The 25,057-nt window shown below is 51.8% G+C and overlaps 1 protein-coding gene across 7 annotated transcripts; it reads right to left on the reverse strand.

The window, feature by feature from the left end:
- Positions 1 to 200: 200 nt before the first annotated feature.
- Positions 201 to 23,436, reverse strand: LOC116812788 (cyclin-dependent kinase 11B). Of its 7 annotated transcripts, none has more exons than XM_058443709.1 (20): positions 23,322 to 23,436; positions 21,775 to 21,898; positions 19,491 to 19,606; positions 18,229 to 18,326; positions 15,751 to 15,889; positions 10,705 to 10,841; positions 7,329 to 7,451; positions 6,848 to 6,943; positions 6,604 to 6,762; positions 5,976 to 6,041; positions 5,203 to 5,378; positions 3,465 to 3,555; positions 2,744 to 2,865; positions 2,380 to 2,485; positions 2,052 to 2,173; positions 1,867 to 1,974; positions 1,656 to 1,772; positions 1,311 to 1,459; positions 907 to 1,096; positions 201 to 826 (listed from the first exon to the last, which is right to left on the reverse strand). In XM_058443709.1, the coding sequence occupies exons 2-20, from the start codon at positions 21,883 to 21,885 to the stop codon at positions 734 to 736; spliced, it is 2,319 nt and encodes a 772-aa protein (XP_058299692.1). In that variant the 5' UTR covers positions 21,886 to 21,898; positions 23,322 to 23,436; the 3' UTR covers positions 201 to 733. The 7 variants fall into 7 exon arrangements, with proteins under 7 accessions (XP_058299692.1, XP_032614523.1, XP_058299691.1 ...); XM_032758632.2 differs by having other exon boundaries at positions 18,199 to 18,326; XM_058443708.1 differs by having other exon boundaries at positions 5,203 to 5,393; positions 23,322 to 23,404.
- Between the last annotated feature and the right edge of the window lie 1,621 nt (positions 23,437 to 25,057).

A 25,057-nucleotide genomic window follows, 5' to 3' on the forward strand; every position in this document is an offset into this window, starting at 1 on the left:
TGGCACAGGGTGGGGGACCACCTTGCCAGAGTGGAGGCCCCCCAGGAGGTAGGAGCACCCCTCCTGCTTGGGGAAGACACTGGACCACGTGGGGTCAGAGGCCACAGCCACCCACCCCACCCTCTTCCCCTAGAGCCGGGTGGTCTGTGTCTCCCCTCCCACACATGGTCCCGGGCCACTGAAAGAAGAACACGGGGAGCTTTCCTCAAAGAATATTTTAATACATTTTAAAACTCATAACAACGTTGTATAAAAACCTGCTGAGGCTGCTGGCACACCTGGGGCTGGGGGCCAGGGGCCTGTGTGGATAGGGCTGGTCTGGAGGAGCGGGTTGGGGCAAGAAGGCATCGCTCATCCCAACACACAAACAGGTCTCCAGCTCGGAAGATTAAACAATCGACTCGGCCCCCACCAGCTCCTTTCCAAATCACGGCCCAGCCAGCCCTGAGTGTCGAGAGTGGGAGAGGGTGTGTGGAGGTTTGTGCTGCCCCAAGTGGGCACCCGCAGATGCCCACCCTCTCCTCCCTGGGCAAGGCACGGAAACCTGAAAACACAGCTCTTTCCTCCACAACAAGGAAAATGATTTAATTCTACAAATTTACAAACCAAAATACAAAAACAAAACATGGAGCACAAAATAAGACGAATTCTGAGTCTCATCGCAGCTCCAGCCGCAGTAGCTGCGCCTGTGGTCCCGGCTGAGTTCTCCCCATGACGGGGTCCACTCTGACCTTCAGAACTTGAGGCTGAAGCCGGGGCCCGCGGCTGAGGCCCCTTGGTTCGTGGTGGTAAGGTGGAAGCCCGTCTCCTTCAGGTCGTCGTCGCCCTGGGACGAGTCGGCTATCGTGAGGACCCTGCCCAAGCCAGCCCCACCTGTGGGCACGCCCCACCCGCCAGGCCCCTCACCAGCTGGCTGTAGCCCAGGCCTCCCTCAGGGGGCCTCGGGCTGGTGCCCCGCTTCACACGCTGCTGCTCGCTCTTGGCAGGCCACGTGGGGAACATGGAGGGGTCGATGGGGAGGGGGGTCTCGCGGAAATACTCGTGCTTGAGGCCGTCCTCAGCGCTGATCCTCCTCCCGGGGAAGTAGGTCAGGAACCTGGGGGGAAAGGGCCAGAGGCCCAGGAGGCGCTCGTGTGCTCCACTGGGTCCCCCAAAGATGGAAAGATGGGCTGTGTTGGGATGGGGCTCAGGGCATGGGGCGCCAGGCACCAGAGTAGTTCTGGAAGGTGGTGAGCCAGCAGGTGGGCCTCGGACCGGGAAGCCACCGCTATGGCTCGGGACCTCCCGCCGCCCGGCTGCACTGCGCTCACTTGTTCATGAGGTCGAAGCCCTGGTCTGAGAGCAGGGCCCCGAAGCGCTTCCGGAGGTTGTTGTAGGGGTGCTCGCTGAAGGTCATCTTCTTGACTGCTGGGAGCTCGCTGTAGCCAGGCCAGATTTTCTCACTGGGGGTCCCCAGATCCTGAAAGACAGAGGTGCTTCAACAGCCACGCCAAGTAGCCCACAGTGTTGGCACCTGTGTCCCGTCAGAGACGCCACCAGGAGGGCTCTCAGTGGCCCTGGTCCCCATCTCAACCCAGCACCTGTGCGCCCCCCAGCCCCATTCCTGCAGCTCCTCCACAACCCCACAGTGCACCTGCAGCAGGGCCCAGACCCACCTTGAACACTTTGTTGATCTGATCAATTTCTGACTTCCCGGGGAACAGAGGCTTCTGAGTCAGCAGCTCCCCGAAGATGCAGCCCACTGACCACATGTCCACGGCCGTGGAGTATTCCTAAGAGGCCAGGAGAGGCGTTCAGGAGGGCCAGGGCCTGCAAAGCTGTGGGAGGCTGCGTGGGGGGCAGAGGAGACTGACGCCCAGGACTCACCTTGGCACCAAGCAGCAGCTCTGGGGCGCGGTACCACAGGGTCACCACAACCGGGGTGTAGGCCTTCAGAGGGGACCCGTACTCCCGTGCCAGCCCGAAGTCACCCACCTGCAAGGACAAATGGACGGCTGTGGGTGGGCCCGGACAGGTCTCCCTGGGATGGGCCACTCGGGAGGGGGACTCACCTTGAGGATGCCGGCGTGGCTCAGCAGCAGGTTGGACGTCTTGAGGTCACGGTGCAGGATCCAGTTGTCGTGCAGGTGCTTCACCCCCCGCAGCAGCTGGATCATCAGGGTCTTCACCTCCCCTGGGAGGGAGACAGGCTCCCATGTGGACCCGGCCGCCCCCAGCCCAGGGCACTCAAGGGTGGCCCACTCGCCTCGGCAGCAACAGAGGCTTCTCAGGGCTTTCCCTGTGGATGCAACTGGCCCTCCCTGCAAAAGTGCCACGGTGGGGGTCACCAGGACACTGTCCCCACTTGTGCGCAGAGAGGCCCCTGGGGTGCGGCTGTACCTGGCAGGAAGGGCTGTTTCATGGTCTCCATCAGGCTCTTGAGGTCGTGCTCCACATAGTTCATCACGATGTAGATCTTGTCCATGTTGCTGCCCACCACGATCTCCTGCACGGCATGGCTCTGTGGATGCTGGGGACCTCCAGGCCCCCACCCACCCCCGCCACCACCTGAACCCGGGTGCAGATGCTGAGGGACAGTAAGGACCTCCGGTGCCACCCAGGAGGCAAATGCTTGCTTCTGTGTGGTCTGTGAAGGGCTCCACTAAGCGCAGGGGAGTGTAGGAAGCACCCGGCCCCAAGACAGCACGGGGCCCTGTCGGAAAAGCCTTCCACCTAGGGCCAGGCGCGGTGGGGCCATGCTCACTCTAACGGTGACGATGTTGGGATGCTGGGCCTTGAGGATGGTGTTGATCTCCCTCAGTGACGTGATCGGGAAGCCCTCCTTCTCCTTCTCCATCTTCAGCCGCTTTAGAGCCACAATTTCATCTGTGAAGAAAACAGACGGCACTGAAAGGCATTCTCAAAACCACGGTACCAACAGTGGACTCGTTCAGTGAGGACCGCAGGCAGTGCCCAAAGTGTCAGCATTTCACGGAGGGGGATCTCGTTCTAGGTGGCGGCACGTGGGCACCAGGAGAACACCCCAGCTGAGGTCTGGGCAACACCCACGGCTTCCTACTCTCAACACACCACAGACACTCACAGCCACCTACAGCCACCTGGGATCCCAGTGGCCACGCCAACTCCACGTCGACTTCCCCAGCAGAGCCGGCCTCACCTGGGATCCCAGTGGCTGACTCCCCAACAGAGTCCCCGGCTCACACACCTACTTGGGCGGGACGCTGGGAACGCAAACCTGCAGACCAGCCCTGGCACAGACCACTCCACGTACTGGGCCTCGGCCCTGTGGGGGAAGTGGCAAAGCCCCAGGGCCAGGCTGACCTCTGGCTTCTAGAGGCACTGAGGGGTCCAACCTCCAGTAGCTGCTCAGGTGAGGCGGGACCTGGTGTAGTTGCAGCTCTCGGGCAGCCAGCCCCTGCCCCACTTCCCCTTGCCTTTGTGGGGTGAGCTGGGACTCCACCCACCTGTTTTCTTGTCTTTTGCTCTGTAGACCACTCCATAGGTGCCCTCCTCGATCCTGTTCAGGCACTGGAACTCCTCGACGCTCCGGCAGCCCTGGGAAGGAAGCGCCTATGTGAGGTCTCAGTGGCCATGTCAGCTGGAGGGAGGGTGGCTGCGTCCACATGCACAGCACACCCGGCACGGGGCGGGTGCAGGGCAGAGCCCTGGGACTGGGCCGGGGGTGGGGCCGGGAGTAGCTCAGTTCTTTCAAAGTCTCTTTCCTTGCAAAACCATCTGACACTTTATTATCAAACAAAACCAGTGCGAACAAAAGGCCATCCCAGCCAGGTGCGAGGGCTCAGGCCTGTAATTCCAGCACTTTGGGAGAGCAAGGCAGGATTGCTTGAGCCCAGGAGTTCAAGACCAGCCTGGCCAACATAGCAAAACTCTGTTTTCCTTTTTTTTTTTTTTTTTTGAGATGGAGTCTCGCTCTGTCACCCAGGCTGGAGTGCAATGGTGAGATCTCGGCTCACTGCAACATCCACCTCCTGGGTTCAAGCGATTCTCCTGCCTCAGCCTCCCTAGTAGCTGGGATTATAGGTACGCACAATCACGCCAGGCAAATTTTTGTATTTTTAGTCGAGACGGGGTTTCACCATATTGGCTAGGCTGGTCTCGACCTCCTGACCTCTGATCCGCCCACCGCCTCGGCCTCCCAAAGTGCTGGGATTACAGGTGTGAGCCACTGTGCCGGCCAAAACTCTTTTCTACAAAATAAAAAAATTAGCCAGGCATGGTGGCTTGCGCCTGTAGTTCCAGCTACTCAGGAGGCTGAGATGGGAGGATTGTTTGAGCCTGGGAGGTGGAGGCTGCAGTGAGCTATGATTAAGCCACTCCACTCCAGCCTGGGTGACAGAGACAGACCCAGTCTCCAAAAAAAAAAGGCCGTCCTGAGAGTCTGTCAAACTGGATGTGTCCCCTGCTTGTACCAGGATGACACTGAGGACGGGCACTACCTGCCAGGTGCAGCGTGATGCCCCATGCCAGGGCACCTCCCCCTGGGTGTACCTTGGGGCCGGTGCCCAGGGCTGGATGTCACGTACTCGGGGTGGCCTGTGGCCCGACGCCTATGCTCAGGAGCACTAAGGGGCAGAGGAGCTCACAAGGCATAGGACAGTCGACAGAGGCCTGCTGCATACGCCAGAGAGAACCTCTCCACCCACAGGCACCAAGGAGGAGGCCGAGTCCCTGCCAGTCTCCCAGGCCCCAGAGGCCACTGGCACCTTCTCAGGCCTGTCCCTTCCAAGTCGCTCCCAGCACTATCCCGCCTTATTGACAGCTGCCTAAACAAAAGGCTTCTGGCCACACATCTACACTGACTCCCGTAGCTGATCTCGATCCAAGCCCTGCACAGATGCCAGTAACAAGGCCTTGTTGCCTACATAACCCGCCCACGCAAGGGGTCAAGTGGAGGGCACTGCTCGGGCAGCAGTGCGGCCGCACGCCCAGGCTGCCTGCCTTTCAAGCCGCGGAGCAGCCCTGCGGGCACCTCCCTGTCCACCCAGTTACATCCAGCACGAGAAAGAGGCAGGACCTAGAAGCACGAGGGGCCAGTGGCTGTGCCCGCCCATCACTGCCCCAGTGGGCCCAGCAGCCCTGTGAGGCGACAGACGCCAACACGGGGGCCAGGCTTCGCTCAGCCCCTGTGGCAACTCCGATGGCCAATGCAGACAGCGGCCCAGGGCGAAGGGAGGGCCTGACCTGCAGGGCCGGCAGGTACTTGGGCAGCTCCTGCTTGAGCTCGATGGGCGACAGGGCAGGGGAGTCTGGCACATAGTCGCCCTCTGTCAGGGCGCTGCTCTGCGGCGTCCCCTCACCCACTTCTTCCTCTGCTTCTTCACTTTCCCCGGAATCTCGGTCAAACCGTGACTCTGGAACTGGAAAAGCTGAACCTAATTACGAAGCTAGGAATAAGCAAGGATCACGAACCTCCCCCTGCCCCGGGGGCATGAAGTGCGTGGCAGGGCTGCCCCGTGTCCCGCTGGGAGGTGCTGGTGCTGGGCTCTCCTCCCGTGGACACAGGGCACCGACGCCTAGGAGTTGCTGGCAGGCTCGGCTGAGACAGAGCCTGGATGCTGAGCTGGGAGGAGGCGTGCGGTGTCATGTGGGGGACAAGCCCAAATCCATGTCCCCCAGGCTGAGGACACAGCCTCACTGCCTGCCGGAGGCCAGGCCAGGCCTCTGCTCTGCAGCGACAGGCCCAGAGCCACCATCTGACGGGCCTCCCCTGTGGGGAACTGGGCCTGGGCTTCCCAGCTCCTCGGCCCGGCTGGGCACTCAGGATGCCCTTGGTCAGCACTGTGCCTCGCTGAGGAATGCAGGCCCCATCGGCACAGCCTGGAGTGGCCAATGAATCAGGCGGCCTCCCAGCCCCTGGTGTGCCCCACGCCTCGCAGGACCAGCTGTCTTAAGAGAGGGCTGCTGCACTCGGAGACAGACAAGGAGGGGGCTCTGTCTCCAGGGAGGCCTCTTACCAACCAAGAGGTGGTTTTCGTTTTCTCGTTCTTCATCTTCACTCATTTCTTCTTCACTTACTTCTTCTGCAAGAGAAAGGAGGCGTCTGCTCAGACCGGCACCAGGGTGAGTGCTGCCACAGGCAGGATGCGGGCTCCGCTTCAGCTAAGCAACAAGTGTTCCCAAGAACGGATGTGGAGGCTGGGCGCAGTGGCTCACGCTTGTAATCCCAAGCACTTTGGGAGGCCAAGGCGGGTGCATCACCTGAGGTCAGGAGTTCAAGACCATCCTGGCCAATGTGGTGAAACCCCGTCTCGACTAAAAACCCCATCTCGACAAAAATTATCCGGGCATGGTGGCGCACACCTGTAGTCCTAGCTACTTGGGAGGCTGAGGCGGGAGCATCACCTGAACCCAGGAGGCAGAGGTTGCAGTGAGCCAAGATCATGCCATTGCACTCCAGCCTGGGCAACAGAGCAAGATTCCGTCTCAAAAAAACAAAGAAAAAAAAAGAATCGACGTGGAGGTGTCCTGAGGGAGTCCTAGATAGAAGGGAGTTTCAACTCCCCCGCCCGCCAGCTATTTCTCTGCAGTTTCTAACACTACAGTGAAGTCACAACACCTCACACAGTCATCGCGGTGCCTCACCGGCAGACTGCTCTGACACCTCCTCAGAATTGCTGCCGGTCTCCTCCTCCTCCTCTTCCTCTTCCTCCTCTTCCTCCTCTGATTCTTCACTGGTGCTCCCTTCCTCCTCCTCCTCTTCCTCCTCCTCCTCTTCCTCCTCAGAACCTGAGCCTGATTCCGCTGTAGAAAGACAGCAGAGCAGAGGGTGAACCTGGGCCTTCCTGGGCAGCAGTGGTCAAGGCCTTGGCCAGGCGGTTCCAGGTACCTGACGAGGACTCGGCCGAGCTGGTCTTCCTCTCACTGTCGCTGATGTCCTGTAAGTCGGACAGCAGGTCTCTTTCTTCCATTTTCTCTTCTTTTACTTATGAAATAAACCATTAAAGGTGAATTTGGGGAAATGTTTTTAAACAAACAAGCTACCACCACCCCAAAACTAGTGCCTTTCGCGTAATGATTAACTTCGCTTGGTATGAAACCAGCTCATCCACAGACGCTGGAAGCCACTTCTCTAATGGGGCCAGTGGCGAATGTCCCAGAGGATAAACACACGTCCTGTGTCCTGGCCGCACACAGACACTCACAGTCCCTCTCACGACACGAGAGGACTTCAGCCAGCACATCTCTCACTTTCTTCTGAAGCGGTTACTTAGCTGGGCTTTAAATGAATCTTACACACTTACGCCAAACATCCCCCAGAAAGGACTCACACTGTGCTGGCTTCTGCGCAGGCGCCGGCCTGGCCTCACCTGGCTTCCGGCTGTCTCCCAACTCGAACCGCTCCCGCGGCGGCCGAGGTGGGCTGCGACTCCAGTGGCTGGCTTTCACTTTGTCGCTATAGTCCTCTCTCATCGTTCGGTGATGTGCAGACACTGGCGCGCAGGGCAGAGAGAGAGACGGCACTAGCAACACTGCCTTCCTCAAAAGGCCCCACCTGGCACAGCTGCCTTGTCTCCCACACCCACACCTGGCAGACACACCCACAGCGTGCACGGGGCACTGACAGCATCGGGGTCAGAGGCCAGGAAGCCCAGGGAGAAAAAGCTCCAACTTGGAGGCCGTGAGCCCGAGGACCCAGGTGGACCTTCTAGACTGATCTTCACTGGTCAAAAAGGGGTGGGAGAAGATCCTGGAAAGATGGAGTAGGAAGCACTGGGAATCAGTCTCCCCACCTAGACAACAATTACATCACAGGATCAGTCCTATGCAACTACTGAGGTGCTCTGGAGTCTACTGAAGGTTTGCAACCTCAGGGGAAATCTTGGGAGAGTAAATTGTGATTCATTAATCAACGTCACTGCTTCGCACATTAGTGGCTCCTACCCCACTCCCCACTGTGGCAGGCAGCAGCCTGCATGCAGCTCGCCGGACCCAGGTGGGCAGACGGACACACACACCCGAGGTCAGTGTGACAACTGTGTGTCCCACCCCAGAGGCATGAAGAGGCAGCAGCCACGGCCACCCCCAAGATGAAGGTACTTTCAGGGCATGAGCACCACGTCCCCCTTTGCCCCCTTCATTTGTCTCTTATCCCCCTTTAGAAGGCAGACGCTTCAGGACAAGAACATTAAAAACAACTGTATTGACGGGAACGTCAAAAAGTGGCTGCACATGACCAGGGAAAGGCTCAGGCTCAGAAAAGACCCGTGTAGACCCCGAGCTTCCACAACAGGCGGACCCCACAGACACAGCCCAGCACAACCAAAACAAGTGCACACCCTTGAGTGGGGACCAGGAAAAATCACATCACGAGCTTCAAATGTCCATTTTTTTTGACTAAGAAAAACACAAGAGAGCCGGGCATGGTGGCTCATGCCTGTAATCCCAGCACTTTGGGAGGCTGAGGCGGGTGGATCACAAGATCAGGAGTTCAATACCAGCCTGGCCAAGATGGTGAAACCCCTTCTCTACTAAAAATACAAAAACATTAGCCGGGCATGGTGGCGGGCGCCTGTAATCCCAGCTACTGGGGAGGCTGAGGCAGAGAATTGCTTGAACCCAGGAGACAGAGGTTGCAGTGAGCCGAGATTGTGCCACTGTACTGCACTCCAGCCTGGCGACAGAGTGAGACTCTGTCTCAAAAAAAAAAAAAAAGAAAAAAAGAAGGCCGGGCGCGGTGGCTCACGCTTGTAATCCCAGCACTTTGGGAGGCCGAGGCGGGCGGATCACGAGGTCAGGAGATCGAAACCACGGTGAAACCCCGTCTCTACTAAAAAATACAAAAAATTAGCTGGGCGCGGTGGCGGGCGCCTATAGTCCCAGCTACTCGGAGAGGCTGAGGCAGGAGAATGGCGTGAACCCGGGAGGCAGAGCTTGCAGTGAGCCGAGATTGCACCACTGCACTCCAGCCTGGGCGACAGAGCAAGACTCCGTCTCAAAAAAAAAAAAAAAAAAAAAAGAAAAACACAAGAGAAACAAAGAAACAGGAGAGTGTGTCCCATTCAGAGGGGAAAAAAAAGAAGCCAACAGACACGGTTCCTGAAAATCACCTGACGGCAGATGCCCCAGACAAAGACTTTAGGGAACTGTCTTAACCTTCAGTTCCTCAGAGAACGAAAGAAAGATTTGGAGAAAGTCAAGAAAATGACACGTGAACAGGACGGAAATATCAACAGAGACAGAAGATCCAACAAGAAACCAGAGAGAAATTCCAGAGCTAATAAGTACATGCTCACAACAGACACTAAAAAGTAAATATTCACAACAGAAACTCACAGGCAGAAGAAATAATCGGTGAGCCTGAAGACACAACAATAAAATCACGTCATCTGAGGAAAAGAAAGCAGAAGAGACTGAAGAGAAGTGAGCAGTGCTGAGCGGCCTCGGGGACCCCAACAGACTTGTGGGAGCCCAGGAAGGAGGAGAGGAGCAGAGAGGGTATCTGAAGAATTCCTTAAAACCCCCACATTGGATGAAAACCATGAATATAAACATTAGAGAGGCTCAATGAGCTCCAGGTAGAATGAAATCAAGAGACCCACACGAAAACCCATTATTAAACAGTTGAAAGCCAAAGGCAAAGAGAATCTTCAAAGCATCCAAGGGATCCTCAATGAGATCATCAGATTAAAGCATCCAAGGGATCTTCAATAAGATCATCAGATTTCTCATCAGAAACTTTGAAGGCCAGAAGACAATGGGCTGAAATATTCCCAGTGAAAAGGAAAAACTATCAGCTAGGCATGAGGGTTCCTTGAGCCCAGGAATTCAAGACCAGCCTGGGCAATACAGGGAGACCTTGTTTCTACTAAAAAATGAGCCGGGTGTGGTGGCACACGCTACCCCTGTAGGTCTCAGCTACGCGGGAGGCTGAGGTGGGAAGATTACTTGTGCCCAGGAGTTCGAGGTTGCAGTGACCTATGATCGCTCCACTGCACTCCAGCCTGGGCAACAGAACTGACACTGTCTCAAAACAACAACAAGTGTCTTGACAGAACAAGACACTGTCTCAAAACAACAACAAAATTGTCAACCAAGAACCACGTATCCAGCAAACTTTCCTTCAAAGGTGAAAGAGAAATGAGGATATTCCCAGATAAACAAAAGCAGAGGGAGTTCATTACTACTAGACCTAGACCTGCCTTGAAGAATAATAAGCTCCAGGGAGTTGTGTGGGGTGTAAGGAAAGGACACCAGACAGAAACCAGAAGCTAGGTGAAGAAATAAAGATCTCCATTGAGGTGAGGACGTGGGTGACTATAAAAGCTTGTACTGGCTGGGCGCAGTGGCTCACACCTGTAATTCCAGCACTTTGGGAGGCCGAGGCGGGTGGATCACGAGGCCAGGAGATCGAGACCATTCTGGCCAACACGGTGAAACCCTGTCTCTACTACAAATACAAAAAATTAGCTGAACATCGTGGCGGGTGCCTGTAATCCCTGCTACTCGGGAGGCTGAGGCAGGAGAATCACTTGAACCCGGGAGGCAGAGGTTGCCGTGAGCTGAGATCGCGCCACCGCACTCCAGCCTGCGGGACAAGAGCAAAACTCTGTCTCCAAAAAAATAAAAGGGAGGGGCAAAAAGCAAGCACAGGAACCAAGCACTCGCCTGTGAAAGCAAGTGCGCAACACTAGGGGGCAGCAGACACCCGTCCCGCCGAGCACAGCTGCCCACCGCGCCGCCTACCCTCCCTGCGGGCCTCCCGCTCCTTGCGCCGCTCCTCCGCCCGCCGCTCGCGCTCCTTCTGCTCCCGCTGCTCCTTCTGCTGCTCCCGCATCTTGCGCTCCCGCTCCCGCTTCCTTTCTAACTGCTCCAAGCGGTCCCTGCAAGAGGCACACACCATCATTCCCCCTAAACAGAAAGCTTGCTTATCGCGTTTTTGTCCAAATTTGTAAACTGGCTTTCCATGTAGTTCAATCCATGAAGTTTTTTTTTTCTTTTTTTTTTTTATTTTATTGAGACGGAGTCTCTATCTGTCCCCCAGGCTGGAGTCTGGTGTCACGATCTCGGCTCACTGCAACCTCTACCTCCTGGGTTCAAGCGATTCTCCTGCCTCAGCCTCCTGAGTGGCTGGGACTACAGGCGCCGACCACTATGCCGGGCTAATTTTTGTATTTTTAGTAGAGACAGGGTTTCACCGTGTTAGCCAGGATGGTCTCGAACTCCTGACCTTGCGATCCGCCTGCCTCAGCCTCCCACAGTGCTGGGATTACAGGCGTGAGCCACCGCACCCGGCCACGTTGTTTTCATTTTTATTTAGTTCAAGATATTTTCTGTTTTCCTTATGATTATTTCTATGAGCCATGGGTTATTCAGAATTGTGTTGTTAAATTTCCTAACATTTGAAGATTTTCCCAGGTTTCTTTCTGTTAATTTCTAATTTAATTCTTTTGTAGTGCAATGGCGCAATCCCGGCTCACTGTAACCGGTCTCCCAGGTTCAAGCGATTCTCCTGCCTCAGCCTCCTGTGTAGCTGGGGTTACAGGCGCCCACCAGCACGCTTGGCTAATTTTTGCATTTTTACTAGAGACAGGGTTTTACTTTACCATGTTGGCCAGGCTGGTCTCAAACTCCTGACCTCAGATGATCTGCCCACCTCGGCCTCCCTCGGCCTCCCAAAGTGCTGGGTTTACAGGCACGAGCCACCGTGCCCGGCTGCCATTTCCAATTCTATTAATAAATGATCCATTTCTTTCCATTCAATCAGTGTCTGCTTCATGGATTCTGCGCTCTGTGGTGAGATGCATTCACACGTATCACTGCTGCATCTTCCTGCTGTGCTGGCCTTTTTTGTGGCTGTGGAGCCCTTGCTCCTTGTTCTTTCAAGCTTTTTTTTTGAGACGGGGTCTTGCTCTGTCGCCCAGGCTGGAGTGCAGCGGCGCGATCTCGGCTCACTGCACCCTCCATCTCACGAGTTCAAGTGATTCTCATACCTAAGCCTCCCGAGTAGCTGGGATTACAGGCGTGCGCTACCACACCCAGGTGATTTTTGTATTTTCAGTAGAGACGGGGTTTCACCATATTGGCCAGGCTGGTTTCTAATATTTCTTAACATCTTTTTTGTCTGGTATGAGTACAGCCATTCAAGCTCTCCTATGAGAGCTGATGTTTGTACGCTGCGTCTTTTCCCATTCTCTAGCAGACACAGCATACAGTTAGATCTTGTTTTTCTATCTGATAATCTGCCCCGTCTGTTTGGGGCATAGAGACCTTTCACATGTCATATAATTACACGTACGGTTGGATTTACTTTTCTGGCTTTGTTCTGTGTCTTTTTTATTCTTCCCTTTTTGATTTTAAATTACATATGTTTAGCATACCATTTTAATTTGTTATTTGTACTTTTTAAAAAGTTGTTTTCTTAGTGGTTGCTCTAGGGATCACAATATTCCTCACAATACTAGCTCAATTCCAGTACAATATAAAACTGTTGTAATACAGCTTCATTCCGTCTTCTTTGTGCAGTCCATTTACGTTACATACCACGACAACACAGTGTAATTATTTTATACAATCATAGTTCCAGTAAAACCTAAGATGTGAGGAAAGATATTTATAGGATATTGATGTCAACCTACACTTGCTATCTGCAGTGCCTGTCCTTCCTTCCTGAGGATTCAAGTTACCGTCTGGTGTCATTTCCATTCAACTTGAAGGTCTTCCTTTAGTATTTCCTTTAAGGCAGGTTTCGCCAGCAATGAATCCCACCAGTCTCTGCTTCTCAGGGAATGTCTTTCTTTCCCTTTTACTTGTGTAGAATGGTGTTGATTCCTGGCTGACGGTTCTCCTCTGAGCAGCCTGAATATGCCGCTCCACTGCCTTCTGGCCTCCACTGTTTCTAAGATGTCAATGGCTGGCGGTATTGAAGCTCCCCTTTCACAGGATGGGTCATTCTTCTCTGAGGCCTTTCAACATTTTCTCTTTGGCCTTCGCAAGTTGGTCTATGATGTGACTTTGTACTTCTTCTAGTTCAAACTTCCTGTGCTCTTCAATGTGCAGATTTTTTTTAAAATTCAAATCTGGGAAGTTTTTAACCATTATTGTAAAAAATATCTTTCCTCTCTCCTGGAACCCCCATTCGACGTGTTTTGGTACAGCAGAGGTTGTACCAAGGGTTTCTGAGACTCTGTTCATTTTTCTTGTTTTTTTCTCTCTGTTCTTCAGAATGGATAATTTCTACTGCTCCATCCACAAGTTGTTTCCAAGCCTTTACTAAACTGAACATCTGGACACTCAGACAGTTTCTACTGATGATGTTCTTCCTCAATATGGGTCACACTGTCATACTTCTTTGTATTTTAGATAATACATTTGTAAAGGGCCGGGCGCGGTGGCTCACGCCTGTAATCTCAGCACTTTGGGAGGCCGAGGTGGGCGGATCACGAGGTCAGGAGATCGAGACCAAGGTGAAACCCCGTCTCTACTAAAAATACAAAAAATTAGCCGGGCGAGGTGGCGGGCGCCTGTAGTCCCAGATACGCGGGAGGCTGAGGCAGGAGAATGGCGTGAACCCCGGGGGGCGGAGCCTGCAGTGAGCCGAGATCGCGCCACTGCACTCCAGCCTGGGTGAAAGAGCGAGTGTTACCGAGGCCTGTCTGGTTGTCTGTGAAATCCATCTCCCTCATAGCTTACGGCCACCCCGTTCTTTCCCATATGCCTATTTTAATTTTCAACCTTGGCTTCCTAGGGGTCACCACCATGTCTGCACAGCTTGGCAATTAGCCAGCACTGGAAAGAGGCTCGGCTGAAATACCTCGAGCCACAGTAAGGCTTCCTTGGCCCATGGATGTGTGTGGACAGGGAGCACAATGAAAGTGCAGGCTTCATTCGCATCTGCGGCGGCTTCTATTTTCTGCTAGGTCCTTTCACACAGCTGCATCCTCAGGGCTGGTCGGGAGTGGGTGGCGGCTCGAGCTCTCTCCAGTCTCTGCTGCATGTCTTTGGCTAGATCACAGCTGCTCCCAACCACACTGTACTTCATTCTAGCAGACCTCTTGGCCTTTTCTTCTTCCCTCCACTGAGGATGCTGATGGGCAAGACCACTGCCCACTGCTCTAAACGGAGTAACCCCTTCCAAGGCAGCAAAAAAACTGCAGGTCCTGCGGCTGCCCTGTCCCAGTGGAACCTCTGTGCTTCCCAAGCACAGAGTGGAGGCAGTAAAGGGAGCAGCTCTCAGGCCAGAAGGTCAGATTCTTACTGCTTTCACCCACAGCTCAGCAGTTTTTCAAGCATCAGTGCTTCTCAGATTCTCCTCATCAGTTTCCTTTTTGTCAGAGACAAGGTCTCCCTACGTTGCCCAGGCTGGCCTCATGTGGTCCTCTGGCCTTAGCCTCCCAAGTAGCATATGCTACCACACCCAGTTCTGGATTGGCTGATCTGAATCGGCCCTACCCAAAGTCTGCCCCCAACAATTTTTGCTCCTTCACTCTCCTGTCTTTACCTTCTGGGAAATCAATATGACAGCCCAAATTTCATCTACCAACCTCCACTTCTATCCCAAGCTCTACTCTCGTGGGACAAGGCACACTCGGTGTCTGGCACAGGGTGTGGCATACATGAATGCCATACATTAACAGGAACTAGGCCAACTGAAACCTTGCTCACCCCACAGTGGTCTCGGACCTTGACCCTGGGCCTCAGTGTCTCCCACACCCTCTGGCATCAACAAGAACCAGCGCCCTCTCTTCATCTTTACATGCTGTGCACCCACCCTGGCTGCTGGCAACCATTGCTGCCCATGCCCTTCCACTTCAGACTCCTCCCTTCCTGGAGCAGCTCGCAAGCTTTCTCTGGACTCACTCTGAAGGCAGAGATGGGCCTGCTCACACCTGGCCTATAGCCTTTTTCCTGGTTCACAGAACAGATCAGGGGCTACACCGATGTTCTTTCTTGAAAATTTGGCTTATAAAGGGGAATGAACATACAGACTAATGGCCAGGAGTCCTAGGAGTCCAGTGTCCCAATTTCCAGACTGTTTCAAGGTTTTTGGGATCTCCCTCCTTCTTTTTTTTTGAGACAGAGTCTCACTCTGTCAACCACGCTGGAGTGCAGTAGCGCAATCACAGCTTTCTGTAGCCTTGACCTCCCAGGCTCAAGGGATCCTGCCACCTCAGCCTCCTAAAGTGCTAGGATTAAAGGCATGAGCCACTGCGCCCGGCCGGACGTGCAGATTTCTGATCCCTTCATTGTCTTCCCTCAATCAAATCACACCCGTTCTTGACTTCCAGATGCAGTAAAAACTCACTCCCTCAGGACAGTTCTCTTGGTCAGCCTCGTCGAGTGTTCACTGTGCTGTTTCCATTCCATGTCTAACACTTCTGCACCAAATGTGACTTTTTTTTTTTTTTTGAGACGGAGTCTCGCTCTGTCGCCCAGGCTGGAGGTGCAGTGGCGCCATCTTGGCTCACTGCAAGCTCCACCTCCCGGGTTCACGCCATTCTCCTGCTTCAGCCTCCCCAGTAGCTGGGACTACAGGTACCCACCACCATGCCCGGCTAATTTTCTATATTTTTTTTAGTACAGATGGGGTTTCACCATGTTAGCCAGGATGGTCTCCATCTCCTCACCTCGTGATCCGCCCGCCTCGGCCTCCCAAAGTGCTGGGATTACAGGCATGAGCCACTACACCCGGCTCAAATGTGACTTCTATTGCCAAATTCTTCTTCGTTGCTATGACAGTACACATCACCACAACTCTTTCATTAAAGTCCTCAACTGACCCAGTCCGCTTACCTTTCTCTCCTGGAATGCTCCCTTGCCATCTCCCTTCTCTTCTGTCTTTCCCATTCCCGGCGAGCTTTATCCTGTTCTTCTCGATGTCGTTTCCGACGTTCGTGCTCTCTTTCTTTTTCTTTCACTCTAGCATGCTTCCCTAATGAGAAATAAAGTGTCATGCAAAGAAACCTCACTTCAAAAATTTCACATGAAGCCGGGCATGGTGGCTTATACCTGTAATCCTAGCACTTTGGGAGGCTTAGGCGGGCGGGTCACCTGAGGTCAGGAGGTCAAGACCATCCTGGCCAACATAGTGAAACCCCATCTCTACTAAAAATACAAAAATTAGCTCGGCTTGGTGGCAGGCACCTGTAATCCCAGCTACTAAGGGAGGCTGAGGCAGGAGAATCGCTTGAACCCGGGAGGCGGAGGTTGCAATGAACAGAGATCACGCCACTGCACTCCAGCCTGGGCAAAAGAGTGAGACTCCGTCTCAAAAAAAACAAACAAACAAACAAAAAAAAACCCACATGAAAATGAAATTAAGGCCGGGTGCAGTGGCTCACGCCTGTAATCCCAGCACTCTGGGAGGCCGAGGCGGGTGGATCACAAGGTCAGGAGATCGAGACCATCCTGGCTAACATGGTGAAACCCCATCTCTACTAAAAATACAAAAAATTAGCTGGGCTTGGTGGCGGGCACCTGTAGTCCCAGCTACTCGGGAGGCTGAGGCAGGAGAATGGCATGAATCCAGGAGACGGAATTTGCAGTGAGCCGAGATCTTGCCACTGCACTCCAGCCTGGGCGACAAAGCGAGACTCCATCTCAAAAAAAAAAAAAAAAAAAAAAAAAAAAAAAAAAAAAAAAAAGAAATTAAGTCAAGAACACTAAATATTTAAATAATGATGTTAAGTAATCCTAATTTTTTTTTTTTTTTAAAGAGACAGGGTCGGCTGGGCGTGGTGGCTCACGCCTGTAATCCCAGCACTTTGGGAGGCTGAGGCGGGCGGATCACGAGGTCAGGAGATCGAGATCATCCTGGCTAATATGGTAAAACCCCGTCTCTACTAAAAATACAAAAAAAATTAGCCGGGCGTGGTCGTGGGCGCCTGTAGTCCCAGCTACTCAGGAGGCTGAGGCAGGAGAATGGCGTGAACCCGGGAGGCGGAGCTTGAAGTGAGCCGAAATCGCGTCACTGCACTCCAGCCTGGGTGACAGAGGGAGACTCCATCTCAAAAAAAAAAAAAAAAAGAGACAGGGTCTCACTATATTGGCCAGGCTGGTCTTGAACTCCTGGGCTCAAGTGATCCTCCGTCCTTGTCCTCCCAAAGTGGTGGGATTATAGGTGTGGGCCACTGCACCCAGCCGAATAATCATGATTTTATGTTAAATAAAAAACTTTGAAAATAGAAAACTATCTGCAGTAAGCATCTAATTATGAAGAAAAAAGAAAAACAATTCTGCTATCACAGAAGAGCAAAACTGTAATATTCGTCTTTAAAAAATTTTCTATACTGAATAAACTATAATTAAAATATTAGTTTTATGATAAAAAAAATCACTCTTCATAAAGACTATACAACAAAGCTTTGCTATCAGTGCGCTTCTACGCTGTGCAATGAAGCCACATTAATTAATCAAGTGTATTTGTAATAATGAGATTTAAATCAGGCTCCAGGTCCAATTTCCCTAACACCCGTAAGAACCTCTGGATGTTGGTATGAGATAAAACTGCTCAAGCCAAACCTATTCTTTGGGCTTGACCAAATACCCATTTTGGGGTGTGTTTTTCTCCTATACTTGTTGAATTAAGGTCATTTTAAATGTAAATAAACTGCTCCCAAACAATATAATGGGAGAGAGAAAACCCCAGAGGAAAAATGGACCAGCCATTCTGAATGGTCTGTGACACATGCACGCTTTCAGCTAGAGTTTGCTCTCTCTGGTTTTCGGTCTGTGACACACGCATGCTTTCAGCTAGAGTTTGCTCTCTATAGCCCTTCTGAATGGTCTGTGACACATGCACGGTTTCAGCTAGTTTGCTCTCTCTGGTTTTCAGTCTGTGACACACGCACGCTTTCAGCTAGAGTTTGCTCTCTCTGGTTTTCAGTCTGTGACACATGCATGCTTTCAGCTAGAGTTCGCTCTCTACAGCCCTTCTGAATGGTCTGTGACACACGCATGCTTTCAGCTAGTTTGCTCTCTACAGCCCTTCTGAATGGTCTGTGACACATGCACGCTTTCAGCTAGAGTTTGCTCTCTCTGGTTTTCAGTCTGTGACACATGCATGCTTTCAGCTAGAGTTTGCTCTCTATAGCCCCTCTGAACGGTCTGTGACACAGCATGCTTTCAGCTAGAGTTTGCTTTCTCTGGTTTTTCAGTGGTGCTCTGGGGAAGGCAGAAGAGTAGGAACAGGAAAGAAACCACATTTGAACATGATGTCAAAGAAAGGAAATGCTTCTGTACCCCCTTCTGCTGAATGGCTACGATGCCTACGTTTCTCTTTTCTCTTTTCATCTTTTCTGTGATGAGCTTTTTCTTTCCGAGACATTTGCTGGGGTGGTTTGATGGCCAAAGAATCATCTTCTTCTCCTCTGAAATAAAACACAACAGCACTGCGTCATGCTTGAGAAAGTGCGAAGAAGCATTAGGCTATTATGAGGTTTCTTCAACCCAGAAAAATGCATGATTCAGATAGGAACAAAGCTGAAACATCGTTTAAAAAATTACATTAATTCTCCAACTTTAGGCATCTTCTTTTCTTTTTTTGATGGAGTCTCGCTCTGTCACCCGGACTGGAGTGTAGTGGCGTGATCTCAGCTCACTGCAATCTCTACCTTCCCAGGTTCATGCCATTCTCCTGCCTCAGCTTCCCAAGTAGCTGGGACTACAGGCGCCCACGACCACGCCCGGCTAATTTTTGTCTGGCGAGCAGTGGCGAGATCTTGGCTCACTGCAAGCCCCGCCTCCTGGGTTCACGGCATTCTCCTGCGTCAGCCTCCCCAGTAGCTGGGACTACAGGCGCCTGCCATCACGCCTGGCTAATTTTCTGTATTTTCAGTAGAGATGGAGTTTCACCATGTTAGCCAGGATGGTCTCGATCTCCTGACCTTGTGATCCGCCCGCCTCGGGCTCCCAAAGTGCTGGGATTATAGGCTGAGCCACCGCACCTGGCCTTTTTTTCCTTTTAAGATGGGGTTTCACCATGTTAGCTAGAGTGGTCTCGAACTCCTGACCTCAGGTGATCAGCCCAGCCCGCCTTGGCCTCCGAAAGTGCTGAGATTGCAAGTGTGAGCCACCACACCTGGCCTGTGCAAAATCCTATATAGTAAATTTTATTAATCAGTGTAACACACGGCAAAGTTCTTTACAGGAAGAAGGGGCAAGGGTGTGGAGGGCCACAGACAACACTTGAGAGTCAGTCACAACTGTGACATAAAAACCTCAATAGTTATGCTATGTCACAGTAACCCTAGGAAAGAGTAAACCTTAATAGTACAACAGCACACCCTGTCACAGTAACCCTAAGAAAGAGTAAACCTCAATAGTTACAACAGCATGCCTGGTCACAGTAACCCTAGAAAAGAGTAAACCTCAATAGTAGAACAGCTACAACAACACGCCCTGTCACAGTAACCCTAGGAAAGAGTAAACCTTAATAGTTACAATAGCACGTAGTTGTCACAATAACCCTAGGAAGGAACGGCCAGGCCAGGGCTGTGTACAGCTTGGTCTTGCACATCTGTACATCCGCTCACCTGTCTTCCATAGAGTCTTCTCTTCTATACGGGGAGTTCCTTATTGTGATCTCCATGCGGTGATCTCTCAGCTCCCCCTCCTCAAGGGAATCCCGCTTGGAATCCCGGTCATCAGACTAAGAAGCAAAGAGAAAGTTAATCATTTTCTTTATAAATATTTTTTTCTTCATAGATAAAAGTATTTTTAATGATAATCAAACCTGGGCAACATCCAAGAACAAACTTTCATATATACTCTGAATGAGCCAGTGTTAGAAAATATAAAGAAGGCAGGGCGCGGTGGCTCACACTTGTAATCCCAGCACTTTGAGTGGCCGAGGCGGGCGGATCACGAGGTCAGGAGATCGAGACCACGGTGAAACCCCGTCTCTACTAAAAATACAAAAAAATTAGCCGGGCGTGGTGGCGGGCGCCTGTAGTCCCAGCTACTCGGAGAGGCTGAGGCAGGAGAATGGCGTGAACCTGGAAGGCAGAGCTTGCAGTGAGCCGAGATTGCGCCACTGCACTCCAGCCTGGGTGACAGAGCGAGACTCTGTCTCAAAAAAAAAAAAAAAAAAGAAAATACAAAGAACTTTTGGCCGGGCATGGTGGCTCAAGCTTGTAATCCCAGCACTTTGGGAGGCCCAGGCAGGCGGATCACGAGGTCAGGAGCTCGAGACCAGCCTGGACAACACAGTGAAACCCCATCTCTACTAAAAATACAAAAATTAGCTGGGCGTAGTGACAGGAACTGCTTGAACCCGGGAGGCAGACATTGCAGTGACCCGAGATCACACCACTGCAATCCAGCGTGGGGGACAGAGTTAGACTCCGTCTTGGGGAAAAAACAAACAAACAAACAAACAAACAAAAACTTTCATTCAAATTTCATCACATTAAAATTACAACTCTCTGTAATCTGAAACCTGAGATGAGAAATTAAAAAACAGCATATATGACAAGGGACATTAGACTCTATGCCAAGTATGTTAGTTGCTTAGATGAGCCAGAAATGAATCATAAGGCATATCTTGCAAACCAAATACTTTGTGATACCTCATATGGTACAGGCATCCCTTGGAGATATTTGGGTTTGGCTCCAGAACACCACAATAAAGTGAGTCGCACACATTTTTTGGTTTCCCAACGCATATGAGTTTGGTTTAGGCCGGGCACGGTGGCTCACGCCTGTAATCCCAGCACTTTGGGAGGCTGAGGCAGGTGAATCACCTGAGGTCAGGAGTTCGAGACCAGCCTGACCAACAAGGTGAAAGCCTGTCTGTACTAAAAATACAAAAATTAGCCGAGTGTAGTGGCAGGCGCCTGTAGTCCCAGCTCGGGAGGCTGAGACAGGAGAATCACTTGAACCCAGGAGGCAGAGGTGGCAGTGAGCCGAGATCATGCCACTGCACTCCAGCCTGGGCAATGGAGCAAGACTCTGTCTCAAAAACAAAAACAAACAAAAAGGCTGGGTGCGGAGGCTCATGCCTGTTGTAATCCCAGCACTTTGTGAGGCCGAGGAGGGCGGATCACAAGGACAGGAGATGAAGACCATCCTGGCTAACACGGTGAGACCCCATCTCTACTAAAAAATACAAAAAATTAGCTTGGCATGTTGGTGGGCCCCTGTAGTCCCAACTACTCGGGAGGATGAGGCAGGAGAATGGTGTGAACCCGGCCCTGGGTGACAGTGCGAGACTCCGTCTCAAAGTGAGCACATGCTATTGGAAAAATGCTCAATGCGGAGTTGCTACAAACCTTTAACATGGAAAAATTAGAATTATCTGTGAAGCATAATAAAGTGAAGTGCAAGGTATGCCTGTACTCACAAACATCCCAAATGATGCTACAAATATTAGCAAAAGAGGTACTTTGCCAATGCCTCTTACCAAATTACTAAAAAGGTTTCCTAAGTACATTACTATGCAAACCAAGAAAGATGTAAAATATTTATATTAATGTCAAGGCAAGTTCCCACTATATTAAAAATACTTAGAGATAACATTATGAATATACTAATGAAATGAGAAAAATTAGTCCAGTTTTGCTAACGACTTAACATTCAAAATATTTTATTCTCCATGTATGCTCAATCTAGATACCACTTTAGTGTGTTAAATGTGCCTTTAATGTCAACTGAATATTTGAATGTTTTTGTTAATTTTTAGAATAGATTTTGGGCTCACCTGCGACATTTGGAAGTACAAAAGAACTTCACCGAAGAAGCGTTGTTCTAATGGAAAAATGAGGGCAAAGAAATTAAATCTCCTTTAAGAAAACCACTTACTTAAAAAACATGGCTTACATTTTTTAAGCGTTTTATCTCTGCTTTCTCCTCTTGTTCCTTCCTTCGTTTCTTTTCCTGAAGAATTTCATCTAAAGTTTTCACTTTCCAAGAGTCCTTTTCATCACCCATTTGAGTTAAAACACTGCAAAAAGAAAAATAATTCAGCCTGCATCAGGACACAGCAAGCTATGGTGCTCTGTTGTTTCTAACACTTCAACCTAGTCACTTTTGAGGGATTCAGAATAAATTCTCATTAAGAATAAGAAGTTGTGCCTGGCGCAGTGGCTCAAGACGGTAACCCTAGCACTTTGGGAGGCCAAGGCGGGCGGATCGCTTGAGCTCAGGAGTTCAAGACCAGCCTGGGCAACATGGCAAAACCTCGTCTCTACAAAAAATACAAAAGTTAGCCCAGTGTGGTGGCGCGTGCCTGTATTCCTAGCTACAGGAAGGAGGCAGCTAGAGGCAGGAGGATCACTTCAATCAGAGAGGTCAAGGCTGCAATGAGCCAAGATTGCGCCACTGCACTCCAGCCTGGATAATAAAGTAACACTTGCTTTAAAAAAAAAAAAAAAAAAAAAAGTTAAGTTTTAGGCTGAGGCGGGTGGATCACAAGGTCAGGAGGTCAAGACCAGCCTGGCCAACATGGCGAAAACCCTGTCTCTACTAAAGATACAAAACTTAGCTGGGCGTGGTGGCGGGTGCCTGTAATCCCAGCTACTCGGGAGGCTGAGGCAGGAGAATCGCTTGAATCCGAAAGGTGGAGGTTCCAGTGAGCCGAGGTCGCATCACTGCACTCCAGCAAGACCCTGTCTCAAAAAGAGGGGAAAAAAAAAAAAAGGATAAGTTGTAACCAAGGCAAGGTGGCGAGCGCCTGTAGTCCCAGGTACTCTGCAAGCTGAGATGGGGGACCGACTGAGCCCAGGAGTTTCAGGCTAAAGTGCGCTTGTGAACAGCCACTGCACTGCAGCATGGGCGACAAAAAAGAGGAATGGGTTCTCAAAAACGACCGCTTGAAATCAAATCTCGTTTCTGTCATTCTTGTATGGTCTTGGGTAACGTAATTCACCTCAGTTTAGTCTTCTGAACAACCAAAATAACAACACCTACGTGATAGTATCGATCGTGGATTAAAGATTATCCGTTTAAAGGCTCTTAACTCAGGACCTGCCACTCATTAAACACTGCCTTTACTGTCAGAATCTGCTAGAAAGACCACTTGGACTACGTGAAGCCATTAGCGCACTGGACAGCTGCACCTTGAGACCGGGGAGATGCTCCGAGATGTGCTCACGAACCAGGCCACCTGACCCGGGCACTGGGCTATTTCCTCGGGTTCAGTCCCGCACACTTGAGGTTCAGCCTGGCAGACGTTGGCTCCAGAGAGCGTTTGGACCCGCCGCCTCCACCACCCGAAGTTCCGGGCGGAATGAGACTGTCCGCGGAAGCGAAGGTGTGGCTCACCCCTGGGCCCAGGTCCGCCCCGCTCTGAGGCCTGCTCGGAAGAAAGACCTCGGTGCGCAGTTCTCGTTGCGCTCCCACAGCTGGCCCGCCCAATCGGAACTCACCCCTACGCCGCCGCCGCTGCCGCCGCCGCCGCCGGTCCCGGAGCCAGAGAAGAAACAGCAACCGCCGCGCTCCAGAAGTATCGTCACTTCCTATATTGGCGCGTAATGATGATATAATAGCTGACCTCCAGCCCAGAACTCTGTGCGGCACTTCCTGTGTCTGCGCGGGATGATGACGCACAAAACAGCGCTTGCTCAGGTCCAGGACTCCAGAAGAAACACCGCCGTGAGCGCACTTCCGACTTCGGCGCGGGCTGGTGACGCAGGAATCGGGGCTCCGGGTGAGCAACGCCTACTTTTTGAGCAGTTTGCGCCTGCGCGGAACGCGTGGCCGGCTTCCGAAATCTGACCGGGACTTTTCCGGTAGCGAAGCCCGCGCCTGTGGCAAGGCTTGCGAGCGGAATGCCTTCGCGTTGGACTCCCGCATTCTACCCTCTTGATCGCTGAGACTCCTAGTGGCGGGTGGGTGGAGCGCGCTCCATTTAACTGCTGGTTACCTCGTGAGGCGCCTCAGGTCTGTGTGTCTTGTAAAGGCCGGTCTCGGAATTTAACTCTGAACCTTACCCAAAATCAGGGCACGGAGAGCTCTTACGATGTGATTTTATTTTATTTATGTGTTTACTTTTGAGTCGGAGTCTCGCTCTGCCGCCCAGGCTGGAGTGCAGTGGCGTCGTCTCGGCTCACTGCAGCCTCCTCCCGGGTTCAAGGGATTTTCCTGCCTCAGCCTCCCGAGTAGCTGGAACCACAGGCCCTCGCCACCACGCCCGGCTATTTTTTATATTTTTGGTATAGACGAGGTTTCGCCATATTAGCCAGGCTGGTCTCGAACTCCTGAGCTCAAGTGATCCGTCCGCCTCGTCCTCCTGAAGTGCTGGGATTACAGGCGTGAGCCACCGCGCCCGGCCTTTTACAATGTGATTTTGAAGCTAACACTAGCGGTGGGTCCTCAAAGTGCAAACTCACTGGCTATGGTACTTCCCCCAACTCCCAGGGCCCCACTCCAAACCCATGGATTAAGAGCATTGCAGGAGAAGAGGATAAAACGAGTAATTAATTCCCTTTCCATATGTCAGGTTATCCTCTTGACTTGAAAAGACACGGAAAAATGCTTTAGACATCTGAATCTCAGGAAAGAAACAATGAAAGATAAACATCCGCATTTACTGGGCCTGAAATGGGAAAATGAAAGACGTGGCAAGAAATTGACAAGGGCACAAGAAGGGAGATGGGTGTTGGAATGTTTTTCATCCCGGAATGAAATGCTGCTTGCTTTGTGTACCCAAGCTCTTTTTTTATTTTTATTTTTTTGAGACACAGTCGCGCTCTGTCGCCCAGGCTGGAGTGCAGTGGCGCGATCTCGGGTCACTGCAAGTTGCGCCTCCTGGGTTCACGCTATTCTCCCGCCTCCACTCCATTCTCCCGCCTTAGGCTCCCGAGTAGCTGTGACTACAGACGCCTGCCACTATGCCTGGCTAAATTTTTTTGTTTTTTGTATTTTGGGTAGAGATGGGGTTTCACCGTGTTAGCCAGGATGGTCTCAATCTCCTGACCTCGTGATCGTCTCTGCCTCCCAAAGTGCTGGGATTACAGGCGTGAGCCACTGCGCCCGGCCTCCCCCAAGCTCTTAATGTTGCTTCCTGAGTTCTTGGTAACTGGGGAAATCTCCATTTTTTTTTTTATTTTTACTTTTTTTGAGACGCAGTCTTGCTCTGTCGCCCAGGCTGGAGTGCAGTGGC

The sequence above is a fragment of the Hylobates moloch genome, unplaced genomic scaffold, assembly GCF_009828535.3.
Source record: "Hylobates moloch isolate HMO894 unplaced genomic scaffold, HMol_V3 SCAFFOLD_9, whole genome shotgun sequence".
Taxonomy (NCBI): domain Eukaryota; kingdom Metazoa; phylum Chordata; class Mammalia; order Primates; family Hylobatidae; genus Hylobates; species Hylobates moloch.